The sequence below is a fragment of the Amphibalanus amphitrite genome, unplaced genomic scaffold (genome assembly GCF_019059575.1).
Source record: "Amphibalanus amphitrite isolate SeventyFive unplaced genomic scaffold, NRLGWU_Aamphi_draft 000877F_arrow, whole genome shotgun sequence".
NCBI lineage: Eukaryota > Metazoa > Arthropoda > Thecostraca > Balanomorpha > Balanidae > Amphibalanus > Amphibalanus amphitrite.
This window is the reverse complement of record NW_024882371.1, coordinates 123,145-146,337: the sequence shown is the minus strand read 5'-3', so window position 1 is coordinate 146,337 and position 23,193 is coordinate 123,145. Positions and strand designations below refer to the sequence as shown.

At 48.3% G+C, this 23,193-nt stretch overlaps 1 protein-coding gene and 1 non-coding gene across 14 annotated transcripts; both read right to left on the bottom strand.

Annotated features, from left to right (window-relative positions):
- Nucleotides 1-605: 605 nt before the first annotated feature.
- Nucleotides 606-22,367, bottom strand: LOC122367552 (lysophosphatidylserine lipase ABHD12-like). Of its 13 annotated transcripts, none has more exons than XM_043340768.1 (10): nt 21,866-22,367; nt 14,007-14,110; nt 13,052-13,170; nt 8,290-8,395; nt 6,806-7,014; nt 6,046-6,178; nt 3,939-4,056; nt 3,301-3,462; nt 2,358-2,479; nt 606-1,790 (listed from the first exon to the last, which is right to left on the bottom strand). In XM_043340768.1, exons 2-10 carry the CDS (start codon nt 14,063-14,065, stop codon nt 1,748-1,750), a joined length of 1,071 nt encoding a protein of 356 aa, XP_043196703.1. In that variant the 5' UTR covers nt 14,066-14,110; nt 21,866-22,367; the 3' UTR covers nt 606-1,747. The 13 variants fall into 13 exon arrangements, with proteins under 13 accessions (XP_043196703.1, XP_043196708.1, XP_043196710.1 ...); XM_043340773.1 differs by having other exon boundaries at nt 22,301-22,324; XM_043340775.1 differs by having other exon boundaries at nt 14,007-14,114; nt 22,218-22,272.
- Nucleotides 7,671-7,752, bottom strand: Trnas-aga. Its single transcript has one exon. It is a non-coding gene; the product is annotated as a tRNA-Ser (tRNA).
- Nucleotides 22,368-23,193: the final 826 nt, after the last annotated feature.

Sequence of the window (23,193 nt, the reverse complement as noted above, 5' to 3'; positions counted from 1 at the left end):
ATCTGATATCAATGGCTGAGCCCGTTTCCTGAAACTCACACCGCTCTCAGTGTTGATCTAACCATAAACGGTTGCGCGCGTGCGGACCGGCTCAGTTCTGGACGTCTATCTGCTTGCCGAGCCCACACAAAAGCCCAGTCCGGGCGGCCTGGCCGAGCCAAGCAGCAGCAACCTTGGTACCAGGACCGGACCAGCTCAGACGAGCTACGTACAGTTACAGGGGTGTGAGAGCAGTTTTTCTCTCGAGAAAATGCGGAAAAGCTTATCTTGGTGTGTAGTTTTGTGCTATCTGATGAATGATTAGCATGTGAAGATGTGTATTCGATCATTCTTATAAAAAGTAGGGAAACGCGCTCATAAAACGCTGAAAAGTCTTAGCTATGACCTTTTGAATACCTTGATTTAGGAACAATGGCTTTGATGCATGACACTTATATGCAATGGATAGCGGATATGTGGAGTGTGGACATAAAAAGTAAGAAAAGATCTATCGATGGAGCAACAAATAAATGGATTCCAGCATTTCGCTCTTAGCACACAGCAATGCATCCATGCACAATGTCATCCAGAGCGCCTTACACAGAAGCTAAAACAAAGAGAGAAGATAACATCAGAAACACTGTATTGCAACTCTCTGACAACCAAATTCAACTGTATGTAACCACAGCAGAAAATACAATTAACCGAACATGATTGAAGCCTGCAAAACCCGACACGAGAGAACCAAACATCGACTGAGTGAAATCCGACCCGGTCAGCTCCGGTCGGTCTAATACAAGGCTTGGCTGATGCTACACTTGGGTCACAACCCGGTCACAGCGATCACAGTGACATCTATGAGGAGGCAGCGACATCAGGCAGTCGGGCAGATGCTTTGAGCAAAAGCGTTGGAGCGGTGAGCATATTATGTTATACAGCGCAGGTTGCTCTGAGGGGTCGCCGCAAGAAGCAAGAACGCTGTTGGACTGGCAAAAGCATGTTGATGCCGGTTTATGGTACATGTTGATTCGCACTTCTAGCTAAGCGTTGTGTTACACCAAAGTACCATCAACCAGGCGGAAACTTAGGGGAAGCGACATGCCGTCTTTGAATAAAAACAACCAGGCACTCCATTGGAATGACTGGATCCACCTATCAGCAGCAGCCCTAATATCGTCAATGTTACCAACGTCCACAATTAAAACGCAGAAACCTGATAAAGCTTGGTAACCTGCGATCGGCTTACCACTTCACTGATTTGTCCCTTCGTAAAACCGGTCACTCATAGGTGAACCCACGCAGTAAGATTTACTCCTGGGAACAGCCGCTATTGTAAGACATCGAGTATAGGCATGGCTAAAGCCAACGGGACATCACAGCGTTCATAACAGCTGGCTGGCTAACGAAAGCAGCAGCAATGTCACGGCTAGTTTAGCGGTATGCGGTATTAGCAGTCACTGAAGCTCCGCATAGCGGGCATGCGCACAGGTGCTGCCACCTACATCACGTCTAGGATTACTAGCCGATAACGTACATTATAGATGTCACACCAGTCGCGTCAAATAAAACAGCATATCCGCAGACGAGACTAGCCATGCTAAAGAACCGTCCACTGTGCTCAAATAGAACACAAAGTCTCGGCAAGATAAGACCCTGGGTTGATGGGAGTCTTGAAACACGCCCTGCCACTGGAATCATGTCAGATTGTTGTAAGTGTGCCGCTAAATGACCTCACGGATCATTCGACTCGTTCGAGCCAGCGGCTTCCTTATTGCTTGTTGTGCCAGTGTATGCTCTTCTCCACAAAATCTCTGCAAAAAAGGACAAAAGGCCGTTGAAAATTAGTAGGCTAGTACGTAAATGTTTGCACACACCAGTTCGTCGTTTCCATCCTCAGGATGATCAAATCCTTCTCCTCCACGCCGCAACCCTCGCTCCGGGATGGACAGGCAACTTCATCTCATGCGGGCTGTTCCCTTGGAGCGGCACCGCTGCTCCCAAGTCCCAAGGGTGCACACCCGTAGTCGGGTGCAGTGAGTACTTGGGGGGCTGGTCGGCCTGTCCTTCGGGACGGGCCTGGCCTGCCTGTCCCCGGCGACTCACTAGGGTGCCTGCCCAGACCAATGTCTCTCCTAATTCCTATCATCCTTCCGGCTCTGAAATGGTTTTGTCGGACCGAAAGGGCCCAACCCAACAAAACAAACAAATATGTAAATGTTTCGAAATTAGCTGTACAGTATGACAAACTACCACAAATGTAAACACCCGAAAACATCATCATACAAAACACACACAATTTTTAGACACAAAGTTCTATTACAAACCCCCTAGCTCATACCAGAAAACACCGTTCCCATCCCGTCAGCCTCTGCACTCACCGAACCAGTCCGGGTAGCCGCGGGCTGCGACAGATGTACTTGTGTCCGTAGTGGTACTGGGCCTCGAACGTGTGAAACTCGATCCTGTCGGCCGGGTGGTGCCGCAACGCCGCACGGTGCAGCTGGAACACGCGGCAACACACACAAATTACGTCACTGGTGGTCAAATGACGTCAGTTGCCACGACGGTATATGGGCGGCGGATGTTTGGGACAACGGATGTGAGTTAGAAATGCAAACGTGTTGAAGAGAGCCAAGGCTGAAATGTTTAGTATTTTTATGACGATTGTGGAACAAAACACTAACAAAAGTGACCGCATCCCAGTTTCGCCTCATCTACACACAACACTAACTCAAGCAGCGCTAACACTTTCCTCTCCAACCCCTTCACCTCACGTCCTCCCCGTCCCCTCCCCACCCTTCCCTCTCAGCTGCACGACACTTGACAGCCTTGGGCTCTCTGGACGAGTCACGCCACAAAAACATCAACAAAACCGCTACCACCAGCTGCCGCCGCCGCACTCGCGTCCGACCACTTGGTGACGACTATTTAGTTAGACCCATCCGGCTCACTGGGTAGCGCGGACCAAGGATAACGGCACACGGTACGACAAAGAACTGTGCTGGGTGGTGGCGGCGGCGGTGGGGGTCTTTGTTTATCTAACGCTGTACTGCTCTGATACACTTGCCATCAGTACATATATGACATTTTCTGTCATCGAGTTCAGGCTATGCTGTAGCCTTTAACAATAAGTAGGCACAACAGCGAAATAACTTCTTGCACACATAGCACATAATATGTCGGGTATCGCAATATATTTTCGTCGGGATGAACAACAACTTTCCTGAGCGAATTCCACTTATTTATATTTCCTGGCTTTTACCATAGGTACACACACACTTTCATATCACAGAATAAAGAACTGCGAGTAGCATGACGTACCTTGACGGCCAGCGAGTAGGGTATGATGAGGTCGTCCTCTGCGTGCATTATCATCACGGGCACCGTGACGTTCGCGATGTGGCGGTCACTCTCGAACATCATGTCGTTGTCACGCAGAGGTTTCAGGAACAGCCAGTGAAAGCCGGGCATCTTACGGTACAGCTGAAAGGAACGGGGGCAGATATCAGAAAGGAGGTAACTGGAGAGCGAGCGGCTCATAGAACAACTGACCTACATGTACAATAAGAAATACGCAGCGTGCGATGTTTGTCTAAGGAGTAGGGAACCAAAATATAAGGCAATAACATCGCTAATTTAGAAAACACTACATCGATTAAGTTCGTAGAATGCCTATGACTTTTTCACTGACAGCTGAGAGTGCAATGTATAATTGTTTATCTAAAACAGACACACTAAGCCAACAACACCAATCACCATTATCAAGCGATGTGGCATTTCACAAGTAATATTCAATTGCCACAAGAAAATCCAGTGACCACCCAGTCAGGGTCCATATCGTACTCCACATCGAGCGCATCCCGTACATACCTCCTACCTCGTAACGCACCCAACTATGACCCTGATACTGCGCCCACTGCCCATATTACCAAACACATCTCTCTCCCTCATTCACTCACCGAGGCCAGTTTGTGCAGTCTGACCTCCTCCTGGATGTTGTTGAAGGGCGACTCCAGGACCAGCGCCGTCGGACGGTCACCCTCCAGACACAGGTCAGCCACCATGTGGGAGGTCACACTGCGAAAACAGGAGCCATTGTGGGGTCACACTGTGATAGAGCGCCATTATGTGAGGTCACACTGTAATAGGAAGGCATGACACTGCAACAAAGACCTGAACAATGTGTGAGGTCAAACAGTAGGGTAGGGTGGGATAATTTGAACATGTGGGGCAATTTGAACATAGTGTGAATAACAGAAAATCACGGAAAATCCATAAGTGGCATGACAATAAGACCAATGAGAGAAATTATCGTAACTAAAAGGGCTATCATATGAACGGGGTTTGAAGTTTCAGGGAATGAAGATGTTGACGCACAGTGTAAAAAATCAATTTCGCAAGGAAAAACGCCTAACAACACGTCATTGCAACTTCATTGCAGCGCAAAATCTTGCATTGCTAGCGCCTAATACGCAACGGCTTTTGTTGTATAATGACCTAATCAGTGCCTTCAATCCAAGAAATTTGGCTTTTGAACCCTGTTTTTAAAAATGGCAAAATATCTTTTAGCGTAGGGTAATTTGAACATAGTGTGAGAATTTGAATGAAGACAGGGATAGCTCCGAAAAAACAACGCTCCCAGTTTTTTTTTTTGCCAATATTTTCGACCCAAGGCAGTAGCAGATAAGTGATGCCAGTTTAGAAAATTTACGTCTAATATCCGTCTAATGTCCGGCATTTTTGTTGATTTTCCGTCCAAAAATGTTAAAGTCAACTATTTGTCCAAATATGTCCGAAAATTATGCAGCTATCAACACTCAAAACCGTCATTTATATTGCTTATCATGTAATTTTACCAGCCGAAAAGTGTTCATTATATTGAGAGCTTAACAAGCTGTCCATTCGCCATTCAATGCTATGCACGATTACTTTATAAAAAGCGCTGAAGTGTAGCAAGCCATCGTCCAATGTTGTCCAGTCTGCTACCTTTGTCCAACCAATTCCGAATTGGACATTGGACAAAATCAGAACTACAAATGTCCAGGTTTCCATTGGCACCACTTTAACAAATGTAGTACGGTTGGGAGAGTTTTTATCGAACAAAAATGATAGACGTTCTGTTAATTGAAGAGGGGCGAATTCTGTCAACTGACCGGTGTGCAGCGTGCAGATATTGATACTCTGCAACTGTTATTTTTGCTGTTGTGTTGATTTTTCAAGTGAAGGTATGTTTAGAATTGTTCTGCCTATTTGTTTATGGGTCAAACAACATCGGTGCTGGCGAGACTATCGTTTGTATGACAGGTAAAGGCAGTATGTTCAAATTACCCCACGGTGGGGCAATTTGAACACACCATGACTTGGTGGAGAAGTGAGGCTATGCTATTCAAGGTATGCTCGGCTCGTCCAAAAATGAGGCTTGCATGGTGAAAGCAAGTGACACTTGTGCTACTGAAGCAGTTTTTCTTCATCCAGGGTTGAACTGGAATTTGGTACAACGGAGAAGACGTAAAAATATGTTCAAATTACCCCACACTACCCTATAAATATAAGTCATGTGTGAGAGCTAGTGATGTCAATTACGGAAAATCGTGATACCGAAACCGAACCGACTTGTTAATATGAGGGAAATACGTCCAACTTTTACCAAATTATCAGCCTCTTTTACATTAGAGAGGATTCATAAAACCAACAAAATACCAAATGCGTTCGCCTTGAAATACCAAATACCAAGTTGGTATCGGTTTGGTATCGGTATACCAAGAAGTTGGTATTGGTATGGTTGGAAGTTGACATCTCTAGTGAGAGCACACTGTCAAGCGTGAAAGAAATGGATCATCATGTGATCTAACAGTGGTCAAAAGATGGTAGGTCAGTCTTGAGGTCACACTGTAAAATAATAGCCCGCGTGTTGGTCATGAAGTTACGCTGCAAAGGAGACGTTGCCTCCTAACCTTCCCCCCAAAACATAATTTACCATGATAAACATAATTTGTATTCAATTAAGTGTTTTTATGTGTTGTATGACATGCATGCGCTCACACACCTCCCATCCCTTCCACTAACCCGGTGCCAAGTGAGTGTCCCCACACGATGATGGGCGAGCGGCCGGCACGCTGTCGCAGCCACTTGTACATGAACCTGCTGTCCGAGACGACGCCCGTTTCACTAGGTATCACCTGGGACGAGTCGGCGTAGCCTGAAGGGAGGGGGGGAGGTTAGACTGAGGGGGGACCCCCCTCTCACTGGGTATCACCTGGGACGAGTCGGCGTAGCCTGGGAACAGGGGGGGGGGGTAGACTGAGGGGGGACCCTCGTCTCACTAGGTATCACCTGGGACGAGTCGGCGTAGCCTGGGGACGGGGGGGGGACGGGGGCGGTTAGACTGAGGGATGACCCCCGTCTCACTGGGTATCACCTGGGACGAGTCGGCGTAGCCTGGGGGACAGAAAGAGGGACAGAGGGACGATACATGGACGGTGAGAGGGGATGGAGGTTAAGGAAGGACTGATAACCAATACAGGAAAGAAACAAGTACCGTCATGGGGTCTGAAAGAGGCGGTCAGGGGGTGGACGGCGTGGGTAGGTCAGGGCATGGAGGAATGCCACGGAAGGGATGAGGGCGGTCAGAAAAAAACGATACCAATCTAGAATATCACAGCATAACGCTATCTCTCCCCCTTCTCCCTTCCTCCATAATTCCCGTACCGTCGCCGCCCCCCCCCCCTCCTGACCTCCCTATTGCCTCCATCCTTCTTCCTATCCCTCTTCCCATCCCTCCCTTCATCACTCTTCCCCTCTCCCTCCCTCCTCCCCATCATCTTACTGCGATAGTCGAAGCAGACCACGTGGTATCCGATCTTGCGCAGCACCTTGTACAGCTCGACACGGTGCGGCCCGGCGCGGGAGCCCGAGTTGCCGTGGTTGTAGAAGATGATGGGCGCCCCGGAGGACAGACGCGACTCGAAGACCGTGCTGTCCGGCTCCCCGTCTCCGTTAGACACGCGGTCGATCTCCTGCTCGGGCAAAATGTGCCTGAGGGGAAGGGAAAGGAGAGAGATGCGTCAATTAGGTGTTGACCTAGCAGGTAAATTCGCCAGCACCTCGATCAATATATACCGTATTTAGCGTTTCAGTTCCGACCTTGAATATAATTCGGCATTAGTTACATGTATCAGAATTGCACTCTCATTAAGCGGCGCCTGTGTTGTGGACAACACATGCAGCTTAGCACCTATATCAAAAGGCCACTAAAACCAACAGCTCCTATACCGATGCCTTAACGACCCCAGTCATGCGCTCAACCCACCTAGCCACACCTTGCGATCGATACAGCATATCGATCTGACCCGTCAGAGGGTGGACCGACGGCCGCAGTCTACGGTTTGACGACCCCAGACAGACCCAGCTCAGTGCAACGGCCGGGCCGGAATCGGCATAAGATGGACTGTGGCGCTCTACCTAAGTTCGGGAGTTTGATGTGATAGCTCCTGATCGGGGCCGGTATCTGCTTAGTAGGTTGGTGAGCTGAAACAGCCAGAATTCTGAGGGAGTTTCTAAGGGCAATGGCTAGGAAAAGGAGTGGAATTTCGATATATTTCGTTGTCGCGTTGGTCGGGGTGTCTTTTCGAAGTGAACGTCCATTCGCATAGCTTTTTCACCACTACCCAGAGCGCAGAACGAAAACGTACCGCGGTCGGTAGGACTCGAACCTACGCTCCCAGAGGGAATCTGATTTCTAGTCAGACGCCTTAACCACTCGGCCACGACCGCTCTGTACCTGACAGCTCGCAAAACAAGATTATAATGGAAAGGTGCGCGATAGTCCGCTCTTTGGTAAGTCACCCTGTGAAGGTGATATCTAATGACACAAGAGGCGTCACCATTTATCTTTTCAATTCACCCTCATTCAACAGACGGTTTGTTTGTAGTCAGACGACTCAACTCAACCACCGGATGTCTCAGATGTTTTGTGGTATTTCAGGCAGGCGCCCGCCGCCCAAAGGCCAAAGCAAAGATCAATAGGTATATGCTTTGAAAGCTTACTGAAGTAAGCATTCCTTCATACTAGAACATATTCCAGGGGTATCAGATTACAGTGAATGAAAGTTCACCGCACGACAAGATTTGCTTTCTGTTTTGTCACCTGTGCCCCTATACCCATTTTACATTTACACCTCTTCACCTCCCTTCCCCACTTCAGGGCATGTGGCAGGATGACTCACTCCCCGCCCTCGGCCCCGCGCAGTCTCGTGACCATACACCGTGACGGTGCCGCCCGCCCGTCACTGCACGTGACGCGTGACTCACCAGACGCCCAGGCGCACGCCGTCCGAGGTCGTGACGTAAAAGTTGCGCGCCGCCCGCAGGCCCGATAGCTCCGGCTGGGTAAAACTGATGCCCCGCGGCCATCGCACTGTGGATAGGGGGGCGGGGTGAGAGGGGAGCGTTAGTGGCATACGGTATAGGGGTGTCACGGGGCATAGGGGGTCCACGGACTGTCACCGGGTCACAGAAACTGCAACGCCACCAAGGTCACCAGTATCAGCGTTGTGAGCAGTTGTGATTGCAGGACACGTATTGAAAATGATACCGCGTTATCTGGATGCAAAGGTCAACAGTTGCCTTCTACCTGTTGAGGGCCCGCCTCATCATATAAGAAGACCTGCACCAAATTTTATTTCTAATTATCCAGGCGTGTGGTCGCCAAGACAGAGCCACGTCATGTACCTGGTTAGTTGAATAGAGCAAACTGCAATTCATCACTTTTAGTAAACAATTTGACATCATAAGCGCTCCCCCGATTCCGCTCGACCGCAGCAGTTCAAGAGATATGTCACTCGTTCAGTCCACTGCCCTCTGACCTACAAACTGACCAGCTGATACAACTGACCGCTATTCACGGCACAGTGGCCGCCGTCCAGACGCGTCTAATGCCGTCTGCTCTCAGTCGCATGACTCACTGCACCCCGCCGCGATCAATACCCACATCGTACGGGGCAGGGGTCGAGCGGTTGGTTAAAACGGGCCCGAGGGTACATGCCTGTGGTATGAAATTACCTCAATTACATTTCAGTGTGTATGCCAGGGTGTAAAATGCGGTCACCAACATACACAGGCAGCTGTCTACTTTGGAAAAGATATCACAGTATAGGATATAATATTATATTATTACAAAGTCTAATTCATTTCTGAAGAAATAGTATGCAGTGCTCTAGCGAGGAACATCGTGATATACCTACATATGTCGTTAGGATTTTAAATGACCTTTTCCTCCATAATTAATTGGAAATTCAATAAAAAGTAAATATTATATTGTTTGGCAAATTTTCGAACAACAGTTCATTCTCAAGCCACATAATTGTTTCATGTGGCTTGAGAATGAGTTGTTCGAAAATTTGCCAAACAATATAATATTTACTTTTTATTGAATTTCCAATTAATTATCGAGGAAAAGGTCATTTAAAATCCTAACTACATATATCTAATTCATTTCATTAACCTTACTATAGTTCGTTTTTTTTTTCGAAACCGGTTTGGCTCAAGTGCATTTTTCGACTAAGCACGCGTTTTACCCAGCGAAATGGCCAAAAACTGAACTCGAGAAAATCGAACGTCGCCTTATTTTAACATGTGAGATATGTGCTGTTGCTGGATGAACTTGAGGCCAGTTTCTGTCCGCACGACCTTCAGCTGGGATTCGTGAAACAGCGAGGCACCAGCGAAGCATCCATATTGGCCCTCGAGACCATTCAGTGGTGCCGACAACGAGATCTGCCAGTTTACGCGGCAAACTTGGACGCCAGGAAGTGTTTTGACAAGATCTGGCATGACGGGCTATTCCACCGTCTGGCGCAACACCTTCGTCCGAACTCATGGCTGCTCATGCTTGCCTGGTACCGCCGACTTCAGGCTCACATTGCCTTTGACGGTGCCATATCCGACTCATTCAGGATCCGCCGGGGCACCAGGCAAGGTGCTATTCTCTCGCCTATCCTAGCCAACGCCTACCTACACCCGCTCGTAGCCGCCTTGGACGTAAGCGATCTCGGTGCTGACCTATATGGTCACCACGTGCCAGCTGTCTGCTATGCCGATGATCTGCTACTCCTGTCCACCAATGCCAGAAACCTCAGCACTCTACTAGATGTGGTTGATGACTTTGCGAAGACCTGGAGGCTGGAGTTCGTCCACCCGGAGCCCGTCCGCACCAAAAGCCACTGCATGGTCTTCGGCGCCGAGCTTCTATCCGAAGTGCCAAGATGGAGCCTGTCGGGCCAGCAGCTCTCCACCCGCCAGCAGTCCGAGCACCTCGGTGTCGTACTGGATGGGAGTTTATCTGCGGCGCCACACGTCCAGCACCGCGCGTCTCGAGCTCGTGCCAGCCTGTACGGTCTCGCGCCTGCTGGTATGCTGACGTCCGGCCTCTGCCCAGCCGACAAGTGCTTCTTGTGGAAGACTATCATTCAACCGGCGCTCACATATGGCTGCGTGGCCGCCCCGCTCAATGCAAGGGACATGACGATCCTCTGTTCCGCTCAAGCGACTTCCATCAAGGTGGTTCTTGGCCTGCCTCGCTCCGCCCACCATTCGGCGCTTCTCGCTGCTGCCGACATCCAACCAGCACATGAACTGCTGCGGGCAGCGTGTTTCCGCACTTTGAAAGATGCGATGCGCTCAGAGCACCGGCTGCAGCAGGCGCTGCTGTCAGGAATCACCAAGCTGGCTATGTGCCCGACTGAGCTAGTGGGCTCATTACTGATACAGCTTCATGAGATGTGTGACTGCAACCTTTCTGCACTCCTCGGGGTGGCAGCAGGGCGGTCGTGCAGCGACCGTATCTACCCCCAACGGGCTCCCGATGGCCTAGCTGACTCGCTTGCCTTCCTGATGAGTCGCCGGGACCAAGTATCTCGCCGCCTGCTCCGGCTATTGACATGCCCGGAGCGGGAGTGAGTGTCGCCTGCGACATCAATGTGTGGCCCCTGCTCACCCACTGTCATGCTTTGTGTGATGTTTTGTGTGTGCCTTTTTTTTCTTACTTTCTTGCCAACTTTGGTGCCTAATAAACTATGATGATGATGATGATGATTCCCGATAAATTTCATGCGTACTTTTTAGTACTAGACATTGGAACAGTGATGATGTCATGCTGTCGAACTTGCATTGCAAGGTAATGTATAGCTACCATGGGCCGAACCGTTTACTCCGTTCTGACCTCGGTAACAATGGAAAAAGAAATTTTCTTAAATTCGTGGACACATTGAGCCACCGTAGGGACATTAGCTGCCAGCTGCCACCAGTGACGTCATCATGGTATGATAATTTTTGAAGATACAGTTTCCATGGATTTACCGAGCATAATTTGAAATTGAATATTTTACCGGTAAGAAACTATTGGCCAGACGCTGAAGTTGCCAAAACTCACGTGAGAGCTTCGATAATGAACTTGGAGCCAAACCGGTGTTGAAAGAAAAACGAACTTATAGTTACATACCAGTATAGCGCCTTTTGGGGCGACTAACGGAGCGAGCGAGGGGGTGAGTCTTGCACGTGCGAAATTTCGAGGGGTACCTCCAACTGACTTGTGCACGGCACCCTACTGACCGATCTCTAGCGATGTGCCAAATTTGAGCACAATCGGCCCAGCCGTTCTCGAGATCTGGAAGCGGCACCCTGCACGTGCGCACGTGCAAAATGGGTCCCAACTGACTTGTGGACGGCACCCTACTAACTGGTCCCTAACCGTGTACCAAATTTGAGCGGCATCGGTCCAGCCGTTCTCGAGATCTGGAAACGACCCCTGCACGTGCGCACGTGCAGCAGCACCCCAACTCTGGCACATGGATATGCAGTGCCTAGTAGGTGCCTACCTACATGCCAACTTTCAGCGCAATCGGCCAAGTAGTTACCGAGATATTGCAACAATTACTAAACTGGCACCTCTTCGTTTTGCATGTGGCACGTGCATAAGGGGTCACCCACATGCATCGAGGATAGTCTAATACTTGGTAGAAGGAATGAAGCTACCCTACAAAAATTACCGCATGTAAATCGGTCAAGTGGTTGCTGAGATATAAGCCTCGCAAAAGCGTCCGCACGGCCGGCCGGCCGGCCGGCCGCTCATACTCAGAAATTTCCGTTATTCTACGTAAGACTCCGTTCGCTTCGCTCGCTCCGTAATCATATCCTACATAGGCTTCAACCAGGAAGCGGTGTTAGTACGATAGGCAAGCGTGTTACTGTTGATAAAACGAGCCTGAACGCTTCAAAAACAGCCCCGGCCCGGTGTATTTGTTTATGGGCAATCCCAAACACAACTGTTATCCCTCTGAGGCCAAACCAGGATAGCCTGAGCCTGAGCTGAGTACTCGGATCCCGTTCAGCACCCGTTCAGAACAAACGATTGCCTGCAAACGTTGACACAAAAGTAAATAAAAGATAACCATTTGATACTATGGTGTGACAGCGCGAGTCTGGTTCAGCTTGTTGCTCATTCACATTACCGAAAGCAAGGGTCGTGCTAGGACATCAATTAGCCACCTTCCACGCTGCTTTACACGCCGCTAACGCAAAAGGATGACAGCAAGATCCCCTCCTAATGCCCTCTCACTCCCAGAAGGGGGGGGGGGGGAGATTCGCTTTCCCCACGTGCTATCCCCAGAGCGCAGCAAAGCTCCCTTTCCTTCAGGACCACTTACAAAAGGTCAGGAAGACTCGATTACAGACAGGAAGACCCCCTCTACGACAACACTAGGTACTTATAGAAAGGCAAACAGGCCCACTTCGTGACAGGAAAGACACCTCTCCAATAGCCCCACTCCCGGAAAGGCAGGACGAGCCCTCCTCTCAGCCACCACTACTCACAGAAGGGCGAGAAGGGTACTGCTCCTCCAATTACTACTCACAGAAGGGCAAGAAGGGTACTGCTCCTCCAATTACTACTCACAGAAGGGTAAGACAGGTACTGCTCCTCCAATTACTACTCACAGAAGGGTAAGACAGGTACTGCTCCTCCAATTACTACTCACAGAAGGGTAAGACAGGTACTGCTCCTCCAATTACTACTCACAGAAGGGCAGAAAGACCAGGTGGCGCGGCACGGTCGGACAAAAGTGGTAGATCAACGGCACTGCGATGTAAAACACCAGTATGATGCCCAGGCTGAGCTTCAGCAGCGACAGCCAGGTCCTGCCGGGGTCATACGCAGGTCAGACGAGGTCATGGGGTCATATGCATAGAGGGGGGGGGGTCATAGAGATGGTCATGGGCTCATGGGAGATGGTCATGGGGTCAGAGAGGCGACGGGGTCACACAGCAGGTCAGAGGTCCACACCGGGTCAGAAAGATTTCGCTTCGAGTGGGACAGGGTTCAATAAGGGTCAATTATGCAGAGGTTATGTGGGACAGAAGAGTTAAAATATGGATCGGCGAAATCGACGCGAGCAAATGAGATGACTCGCAAAACGAAATAAGGGCAAATAGGAAATTTCAATTTACGTATATCGTCAACGGCGAACAGCCTGAACATTGGACACCCACCCAGACAGTTCCCCCAGCAGCGTGCTGTCACGAACACACATTACCGAACATGGACGCGGAAATGTGTGATAACAGACACTGGAGAGGAAATGGCGGTAAAAACAAGGCTGGAACGAGCCACAGAGATCGTAGCAGCAAAGCAGGAGCAGGAAATTAACGGTACAAAGTACACACTACATGCACTGAGGGCCTGAGTACCAATAAAGAAGCCAGTCAGCTGGTGGGGTCAGGCAAATAATAAAGCCCTACCGCCAAAAATGTCCCAGAAACTTCCACGATAGTATGCAATCATAGCGATGACTTCAATATCATTTGTCTTGCACGAAATAATTTCGACTTTGCAAACACCATAGCTAGTAGCTACATACTAATCCACTATCCACTAGCAACAACTGCAACAACAGCCCACCGTCATCACAACCACAGCCATCCCCAGTCGTCACCACACCCCGTCCGGCACCAGCCCCTCATCTCCGGCTACTTACACGCCATACACCAGATGAATCAGCACCAGTATGATCAGGTATACCGCACGCTTAATCATAGTGTTCGCTCACAGTAACCGCCTGTCTGACTTGTTTGAAAGAGCCTGTCTGGAAAGAAGAGACAGAGTCAGGGCCCTGCGCCGTGCGCGGCTGTTCGAGCGTACGAAAACAAGGACTGCTGGCCACCGACTGACGCGGCCGTCGGGCGTCGACCCCCCCCCCCCCCCCCCCCCGGCAGGAAGGGGGGAGGAGCTACGCCGGCTGCGGCCAACAGACTCACTACTCGGAACTGTACAGTACAGCCACACTTCACAGCTGGGTCGAGCGGCCATCGGGGCTCCGAAACATGTGGCATTGAGCGGAAGACGGGAATTGAGCGGAAGAGCAAAAAGCACAAAGAAAAGGCGCCCGACTAACTGGCTGGACTAGACTGTCGTCTGATGATTGTAGGACGGTGTCGCCTCGAACTTGGAGCGAATCAACTCGGCAATAGAAGCGGTATCATTTCTGCCTTCCATATATATCTCATGTCAGCTCCTGTACTATAAACATTGCATGCTCGAGTAAATATTTGTCATGAGTAAAGCAATGAAAGGCATGACAAATTAATTGTTCTGCCAATATGAATAAGCAGTGACAGCTCTAACGGGGTCCAACAGAAAAAAATTGAGGTCGAGAGACGAGATGAATAACCTTCCCGTTTCCTCGGTGACCATCCTTTATTACCTACATCACTCGGTCCACTCCCAATCAAACTGCAAGCTGCATCCTTTCACATGAGTAACAGTACACTACCTTGTTCAGTCAGGCGGTCGCCCTCAACAGACAACTATAGTGGCGTTATGACAAGCCCTCGTTTGGACTATGCCCTATCCAGGAAGACCGTTTGAGCGAGAGAGCGGGCTCTCAAAACGGGGCTCTCCCGTGCCCCGTCCCCCCGGCCCGAGCGGTCCTCCGCCACTGCGGTGCACCATCTCGGTATTCCGCACAGTCCAACCTCTCCAACCTATGTTATCAACCCATAGCTCTGTAACAGCCTTCACAGGCCCAAAGGACTTGCTTCTGACAAAACAAACCAATCTCGGTAGATTCAGTTGGGTGGTTGGCTGTCTCCGCTGTTAAAGAAATGTTTGTGGTGTGTGTCTGTCTCAGCAATGTGCAAAATTCACAAAATTCATATGATGACTTTGGTGTGCATTTTGGTCAAAAAGATGCAGCCCTTCCATAACATTTTATATAGAGGAAAGAAAGAATGAGTGTACCATTTTGTAGAACTGAAGGAACAAGTAACAAAACTATTGTTGGAAACGGTGCTTGCCTAAAATAACTCATACTGGTCACGTTGAGCTTTGCTAGGCTTATCTCTAGCATTAGAACTATCCTGATCAGGTATCCAGAACTGTCCAGTGTCCACTGCCCCATTACAAAATCGAGTTGTAAATATTGGAGCTTGTGCAACAAGTTAACCCGCGCCTAAGAGGGCTAGGAGGGCTAGGAGAGACGCGGTAAAAATCAGTTGATAGCTCTCAATGCGTACGCTTGAAAGTATTTCGGTCATTTTTCATCTTAGACCAATATTGGGGTCACCAGAGGTCATCAAAAGTCAAAATTTGCCAAATGTCATTATATTTGTCAGAAAACATGCCGTTATCTCAGGAACTATGATAGCCAGAAAAACACATGGAAAACAATCGATAGCTTTTGAACTCTTCTTTTGATAAGGTCATCATCAAAATTGATCTCAGGTCAACGGTTAAGCCTCCATAGGTCAAATATTGTGAAAATAGCTGTTTTTGGATAAAGGTTTTTTCATGAATAACTTTTGAACCAGCATAGATCAAGAATTAGCTATTGCACTATCATGTTTCTCTCCTTCAGTCGCTTCAAAAAAAAAAAAAATACCTGGAAAGGTCAAGGTCAAAATTTGACCTCGGGTCAAGGTCACATGACACGTGGTGACCCAAATAGGTCATGTTGCATATCATTTGATGCGTCTCGACAAGACAAACACAATGGAGCCATCCCCAGCATTCTATCTCGTTCCAATTGAGTTATTGGCAAAAGGTCTGTTTGTAGCCTCACATGACCTGAGATGACCTTTTTAGATGCTATCAGCAAAAAAAGACACCTTGGTCGTAACAGGTGGTCCAAATACTTGTGATTCTGAAATATTTGGACTGTTCCTATGCGTACACACAGATCTAGAGGCATTTTCATTTTTCTCCAATATTCATTGACTTATAATGGAAAGGTTACGCCACTGGCCTGACCTTAGGTCACGGATTAAAAAAAAAAAGATATACAAATTGTAGGTGCCCATAACATCATGCAATCCACCAAGTTTAGAACCTCTCTGACAAACACTGCAGGCTGGACATGATTGCAATTTTTAGGCTTGGTCAGTTAACCCGCGCCCTGCTGGGGGGGGGGGGTGTTTGAACACCCCCCCTTGTGGTTTTTCGCGAATATCTCAAAAACGGCGGCGCGGAGCGCCGCCGTTTTTGGTACACCTTATCATACATCAATTCTACACATGTTGTGAAATTTTCAGACCAAGGTCATTCAAGGTCAGGTCACCAGGTCACTTGAAGTGACCTCACCTCATAAAAAGTTTCAATGTCTGTCATAGCTACACCGAGTGACCGATCGCTTTGAAACTTTCAGCGATTGCTAAGAGTAATAACATGTACAAAATGTATATCTCAGAATTTTGATATCGATGACCTAAGGTCAGGTCAATTTTGCGACCTCCCCATTATAAGTCAATGGGAGAAAATTGAAATGCGCCTCTTTTGGACGAAAGACATTATAAACACTCCCAAACGCCTAATTACAAGTAGTTTAGACACACTGAACATGAAAATGGTGTCCATGACCCTTGTTTATGCCCTGAGGTCATCTTAGGTCACGAATGGTATCTAACAGTTTTTCGCAAATAACTTTTGATAGAGGCATGCTAGAGCGATGAAAACGCCTTAGATGTGTTCAGCTCGACGATACGGATCGACTGATATGCAACATGACCCTTTCCGGTCAGGTCATGACCTTGACCTGAGGTCAAATTTTCAAGTTGACCTTTCAAGGTCAAGTTATAGTTCATTCGATGCGTCTTGACGAGAGGAACACGATGCCGGTAAAAATAAGCTCGTACAAGGCTTGGGTCAAAAGTTATTGCAGAAAAACTGTTTCCGAAAAAATCGGCTATTTTTGCAGTTTTTGCCCACTGCAAGCAAAACCGTTGACGTTAGGTCAAATCTGAGAGAATTACTCAGAAAGGGCGTTAATAGGGCTATCGAATGCGCTTTTCCGCGGCGCTGTAGCTCTATTGGTTCCCGAGTTATGCGTTGGCTTCTTGGAAATTTTCGACATTCGACCTGGAAATCGGCGAAATTTTGCCTTCAATGACCTCTGGTGACCTGACCATTGACCTGACCAAAAAATTGACCGAAGTGATTTCGTCATTATTTTTGACGCTCTTTCGAACGCCGCCTTCCTCGTATCGCTACGTGGCCCAGGAGCCGAGTTACAAGGGGGGGGGGTGTTCAAACACCCCCCCCCCCCAGCAGGGCGTGGAAATCCAGGACCCCCAGCCGGGCGCGGGTTAACTTGACCTGGTGCCAGACTGGAAAACATCCATACACTACGCCGGACGCCTGTGAGACCATCTTGCGCCGAAATTCGGCGCAAGCGATTTTGCACCGAAATTTCTGTGTGATTTGCGCCAAAAATTAGATGCCTATAATTCAATTTGTGCGAAAATTAAGCCCTTGTCATATAAAGCACATGTGCACATCAACTGATCAAGATTATATCAACCAGACAGAGTGTTTCGGAGCTTTGTACTCTCTCATGTTTGAGCGTCCTAATGAGTTTTTATTTCCACGTAAACCCAATACCTCGGCGAGAGCCTGCGAGGGCCGGGCAGCGGAGCGGCACGTGCTCTGGCACATCAGCCTCTTCTCGGCTCACGGTGCAGAGCGCCGCTGGGCACCGCTTGTCTGGGCACTGCTGGCACGCGGCGGAGTGGAGACAGCCGATTCGGTGCCGTAATGGAGCGAGCGGCCCCGGTGGCCCGTCCTCCGCTGGTGCACCGAAATGGCATCCTCTCGTTCCTCTCCGGGGATAGGGAGCGGCGGCGTGCTCCCGAGGAGTGGCTTGAATAGTGATTCTGAGCAGTTGTTGCGCCACTGATGCGAGGCCGCACAATGAACCGCCCTGGTCAGCGATCGGGCGTTTGAGAGCAGGGCGGCCGCCAGTTTTGCCAGGTCGTCCGCGCTCTCATTCCCCTCGATACCGCAGTGGACAGGAACCCTTTGCTATTGCTTTACGACGCTAGGCGACGTTCAAGTTTTCCATACCTAGGTATCTCTACGCAGAAGGTTGAGGCCTCACCTGGGCGGCCGTTCCTCCGCTGAGTAGACTCAGGGAGGCTCGCCAGTTCGAGCACCCGACGACCGGGGCGGGGACGTCTCGTCCCGCAACCTCTCCAGAGCCGCCCGTCGGGTGAATCTGCTGCTAAATTGACCAGCGTACCGCATAAATTCGGTGACCGTCTTTCGCCAATAAATAATGCGCCGGAAAATTCGTCCGCCGCCATGCGCTGAATTCGGCGCATGCGAAGGTACGCCGGACGTGCGCTGAAATTTTCGGCGCAATCCCGCCACTACGCCGGACATATTCGGAATAACATGTATTTTTTCCAGTCTGGACCTGGTGACCTGACCAGTGACCTGATATGACCTGGGGTCAAAAATTTCACACATTGTCCAAAGTTGATGTACAGCAAGTGGCGCTTTATTGGTCGGAGAGCTTTATTTAACATAACATATGCCCCCCCCCCCACACACACACTGGGGCGAAGGTTAATAAACAGAGCCCCCGGCTAACAGTGCATAATAGAACAATATAGATAATACTCTATTGCTTGATTTTTTAAGTAATATTTTCCTCGTCAATCCCACACTGAACTTATTTAATTAATGTTGACCTACTTACAGCATAAATCAGTTGGGCAAACTAGACTTTTGGAATCAAAATATGGAGGCATCAATAATTTGATTCTGGTGGGAGGAGCCATGACCAAATATGGGCATGGAATCAATTTTTTGATTCATTTGGGTACACTTTTGACTTCAAATGAATCGTTACGGTTGAAAAAAGGCCCATGACGGTGAGATTTTTCTTTTAAAAGGTAGAAAAATGTGGTAGGTTTGCAAAAAGTGTTACCTCAAAGCTAAGAAATTGTCCCTTTGGCCTTGTGAATGGGAAAAAGACAGAGCCGCTGTCCATCACGTAAAAGCTGTTTTGAGGAAATCACACTGTATGTTATTTTTGTATCATGAATCACATACTAACCAATCAGTATTTGTGTAAAATGGCAAAATGAAATTTTTAAACCCCTAATTATCATTGTTGTAGTGCTTTTATATTATTTATATGGTTTTTACCTGTTGCTTCAGTTTTTGTATTCTTGACATTTAAAAATTGTGAATTGTTATCAAATGTAGTGAAGGTAAAGTACAACAATGCTATAGGTATCAGTTGTGGTGCTGAGGATACCACTAAATGAGAATAATAGCAAGATAAATGCTGTATCCTTGAAAGTCATTGTTGCCTATCTGTTAACATTACCTGTGACTCAAAATAATGATTAGCCAGCTGATGGGGAATCAATATTATGATTATCTGTTTAAAGTGAATCAATTCCTTGATTGCCTTTCACTACCCATAGAATTCAAATTGTTATGATAGGAGCAATATTATTTTGCTTAGGAGATGGAAGAGAGACCGGAAGAGAGAGATAGTTCAAGCATTTCTGTTCAAGATCAGGCATGCTCCTTCTTGAAACACTCTCTTATTTTTATGTGATTGGTAAGTTAGAAATGGTCTGCATTTATGCCCAAAAGGAATCAATCTTTTGATGCCTCAGTAGGCGGAACTATGGTCAAGCGTACCCATTTTCGGGAACGCATTTTCGTTCCCATGTTTGGGAACGATAAACCCAAATATGGGAACGCCATGTAGGCATTATTTAAAACAAGAAAAAGAACCGTTAAATGACGTCCAAAAAATATAAAACGATCGTGAATCGCCTGATAGATGTCTCAATATTGTTGGGAAAGAGTTTGATATTGTAAGGCCCATCGTAGTTTCAAATCGTTCCCCTATTTCTAAAGCAGTCCATCACCCGGGCCGCGAGCCCAAATTTGGGAACGCTCTCGTACACTGGCGCTGCAAGCGTTCCTTATTATGGGAACGGCGTACCCAAAATTGGGAACGATTTCACCGACGCCTTTCAGGGGCTCTTTTCATTAACAAGCATCACGTCCAACGCCGCAAATTATTGTTAACGCAACAATCATCAGATGACCTTTCCGGCAAGACCGTTGCATGTTTCGCCCGGTCTTCTGCGCTTTTATTCCCGTCGATCTCGCAGCGGGCACGCCCCCCTCTGCAGGATTACGTAATCCACAACGCTCAGCGATGTTCAACAAGGTCTTCCATACCTATATCCACCGTCCGCGCCGAGGGTGGAGACATGTCAAGCACCTGTCTGCTAATCACCGAGAGTTGACGAGCACAAGAAGTATCCAAAAATGGGAACGCTGAATATGTTACACCCTCAAAACACCTAGTCCCAATGAAAATCTAGTTTTTTCCTTTCTTAATGAGTGTAAGTGGCAAAAGGTCTGGTAGGATGGGCACGAGGAATGATCGAAATCAGCATAAAAATTATAAATAAGCCACACAGAGCGACCTATATCAGAGAAAATCCCCCCAAACGATCATGCTTAGAAACGCCGAAGACAAAAACCACGCTCATGACGCTGCTTATAAAACAACGCTAAACAGCTAGCATCCAAATAAAATATGTCTTTCAGGGCTGATAAAATACAGCTGAATGATTTTAAACCACTGAAACTGAGTTTACAACAGTAGTTCGGTAAAATCACTGACGTTCCACGCGGTCGATCGCCCCGACACCAAAAGTCAACAATATTACCTCGGGACTGTCCGCGTGTTCGCTTGCATATGTCAGCATCTGGTGTCGCTAGAATGAAACTTCATAACCAGGCGAAAATTATTATACTTGACCTCAAAATGTAAAAAATGCTTCATTTTCCTTAAAATTGCATGTTAAATGTCGTATAACCCATATTTCAACCATTCTGTCATTTTTAAAAAATCATTAAAAATATCATTCCACGGTCAATTTCCTTGTTCCACGGTCAGATTAAAGATAACCTTATGGAGATTTAGTAGATACTTAAATCAGCGTGCACTTTTTTGAGACGTGATGCACTTTTGAGTTTTAGTGGGCGAACGGTCGAAAAATTGCCTTCCGTTCTCATAAATGGGAACGCCCGTTCCCATATTTGGGAACTCCGTTCCCAAAAATGGGAACGTTCCTATATTTGGGTACTCATGACCATAGTTCCGCCTACTGGCCTCCATATTTTGATTCCAAAGGTCTAGTTTGCCCAACTGAAATTGAAATGCACTCTGATTCAATTTCAGGGTGTTCACGGGCACCGCACACTGCTGCGTGCGGTGTGTGCGGTGCGTCCAGCAGGCGTGGGGGTAGGGGATGGGTAGGCGGTTCTGACGTCACGGCTGCGTGCGGTGGACGGTCCGCTGTGGGCTGTGGCCAGTCCCGACCGGCCACAGCGATCGCTGTGTGCGGTGACGGAAGGCTGACGTAGGGACGCAGTGGGCGGAGCTTGGAGGCTGTGTGCGGTCCGACCGCACACAGGGCCCGTGAACAGCCCTCAGCACGCGTTTACTAGATTGAGATAGATACCTAAGCAGACTGTGACAAACGTCAAAGCAAAAAAGAGAACTTCCCATTCATACATCACCTGAATACGGCCTTGACAAATGCCAATGCCAATGTAGAATACCAAAGCTTCTTAGAAATATAAAAAAAACGCAAAGTGACCTCTCAACAGAGGGGGACCTCTGTCAACAAGCGTGTTTCTTTTTTCCAACCAAAGGAAGGCGCTATACCCGAAGATGCTTCTTGGTAAACAAACCAAACAAAAACAAACATAACCTAACCTCACCTGACCTAACCTACAACCTACAAACCTACAACCTACAACCTAACCTACAACCTAACCTACAGACCTACAACCTACAAACCTACAACCTACAAACCTACAACCTAGCCTACAACGCGCCAAAAAGTTCGGCCGGCGGCGGGGATCGAACCCTAGTTATTAGATCACGTGGCGAGTGTGTTCACCACGACACCACGCAGCCAGTTAGCCAGTGAGAGGTGTAAGTCACTTTCCAGTTTCCAATGACGCAATGGGATATTCTCCGTATAGCGCCTTCCTTTGGGTGGAAAAAAGAATTACGCTGTCAACAACAAGGCCGTCAACAATACCAGCGCCAGCCCTCGCCGCACCTACACTTTTACTGTCTCAGAAAATCAAGGATGTTAAAAATGAGGACAACACTATTCGACCGCTACCCTTGCAGCTATTCTATAAGTCAGGAGCTACTGAGCCGATCGCAAAAAAAAAACACCAGTCGAATCAACGTATGCAATTTCATCATTCGTTTTGAATATGGTGACCTCAAAAGACCTTGGTGACCTCAAAAAGGTCAAATTTACGTTTTCGCCTATTGCAGCCATTCTATAACTCAGGAACTACTGGCCCGATTGTTACGAAAACAACACCAGTCGATTCAGCGTATGCGATTTCATCAGCCGTTTCGAATATGGTGACCTCAGGTGACCTCGGTGACCTTGGGAGGTCACATGACCGTTGTGGCCTATTGAGTAGCCATTCACTGGTCACCTAAGGTCAGGCGCGCACACAGGATTTTTGAATGGGGGGGGGGCACGACCTTTGAACTGGGCCCCCCATGCCGAAGGCCCCCCCCCCAAAAAAAAATACGGCCCACGGGGCTATATTTCGGTTGGTTTGAAGTTTGAGCAATTGGTGTAGTAAACTCCTTATGTCCACATTGCCGTTGTATTGCCAGCTGCCTCAGTCGCGCGCCGGCCCAGACTGGCCGGGGGTCGTACGTGACCCACCTTTTATTCAACAGGTTACGAAACGTCTAGAACACGCCCAAAACGAGTGCGAACTTGCACAGCAGCGACGATGTGACGGAAGGCGCCAGCTTGGCGGCCTACGTGCCTTAAATGACATATCTTAAATTTACAATTGCGCTG

Excerpts from the sequence above, each read along its gene's own strand:
- LOC122367552 (XM_043340768.1), bottom strand. The coding sequence starts at position 14,065 with ATGATTAAGCGTGCGGTATACCTGATCATACTGGTGCTGATTCATCTG. Across the intron at positions 3,463-3,938 it reads GACTGCACAAACTGGCCTCG|CTGTACCGTAAGATGCCCGG; the intron begins GTGAGTGAATGA and ends CGTTCCTTTCAG. Across the intron at positions 1,791-2,357 it reads CGGCTACCCGGACTGGTTCG|AGATTTTGTGGAGAAGAGCA; the intron begins GTGAGTGCAGAG and ends CCTTTTTTGCAG.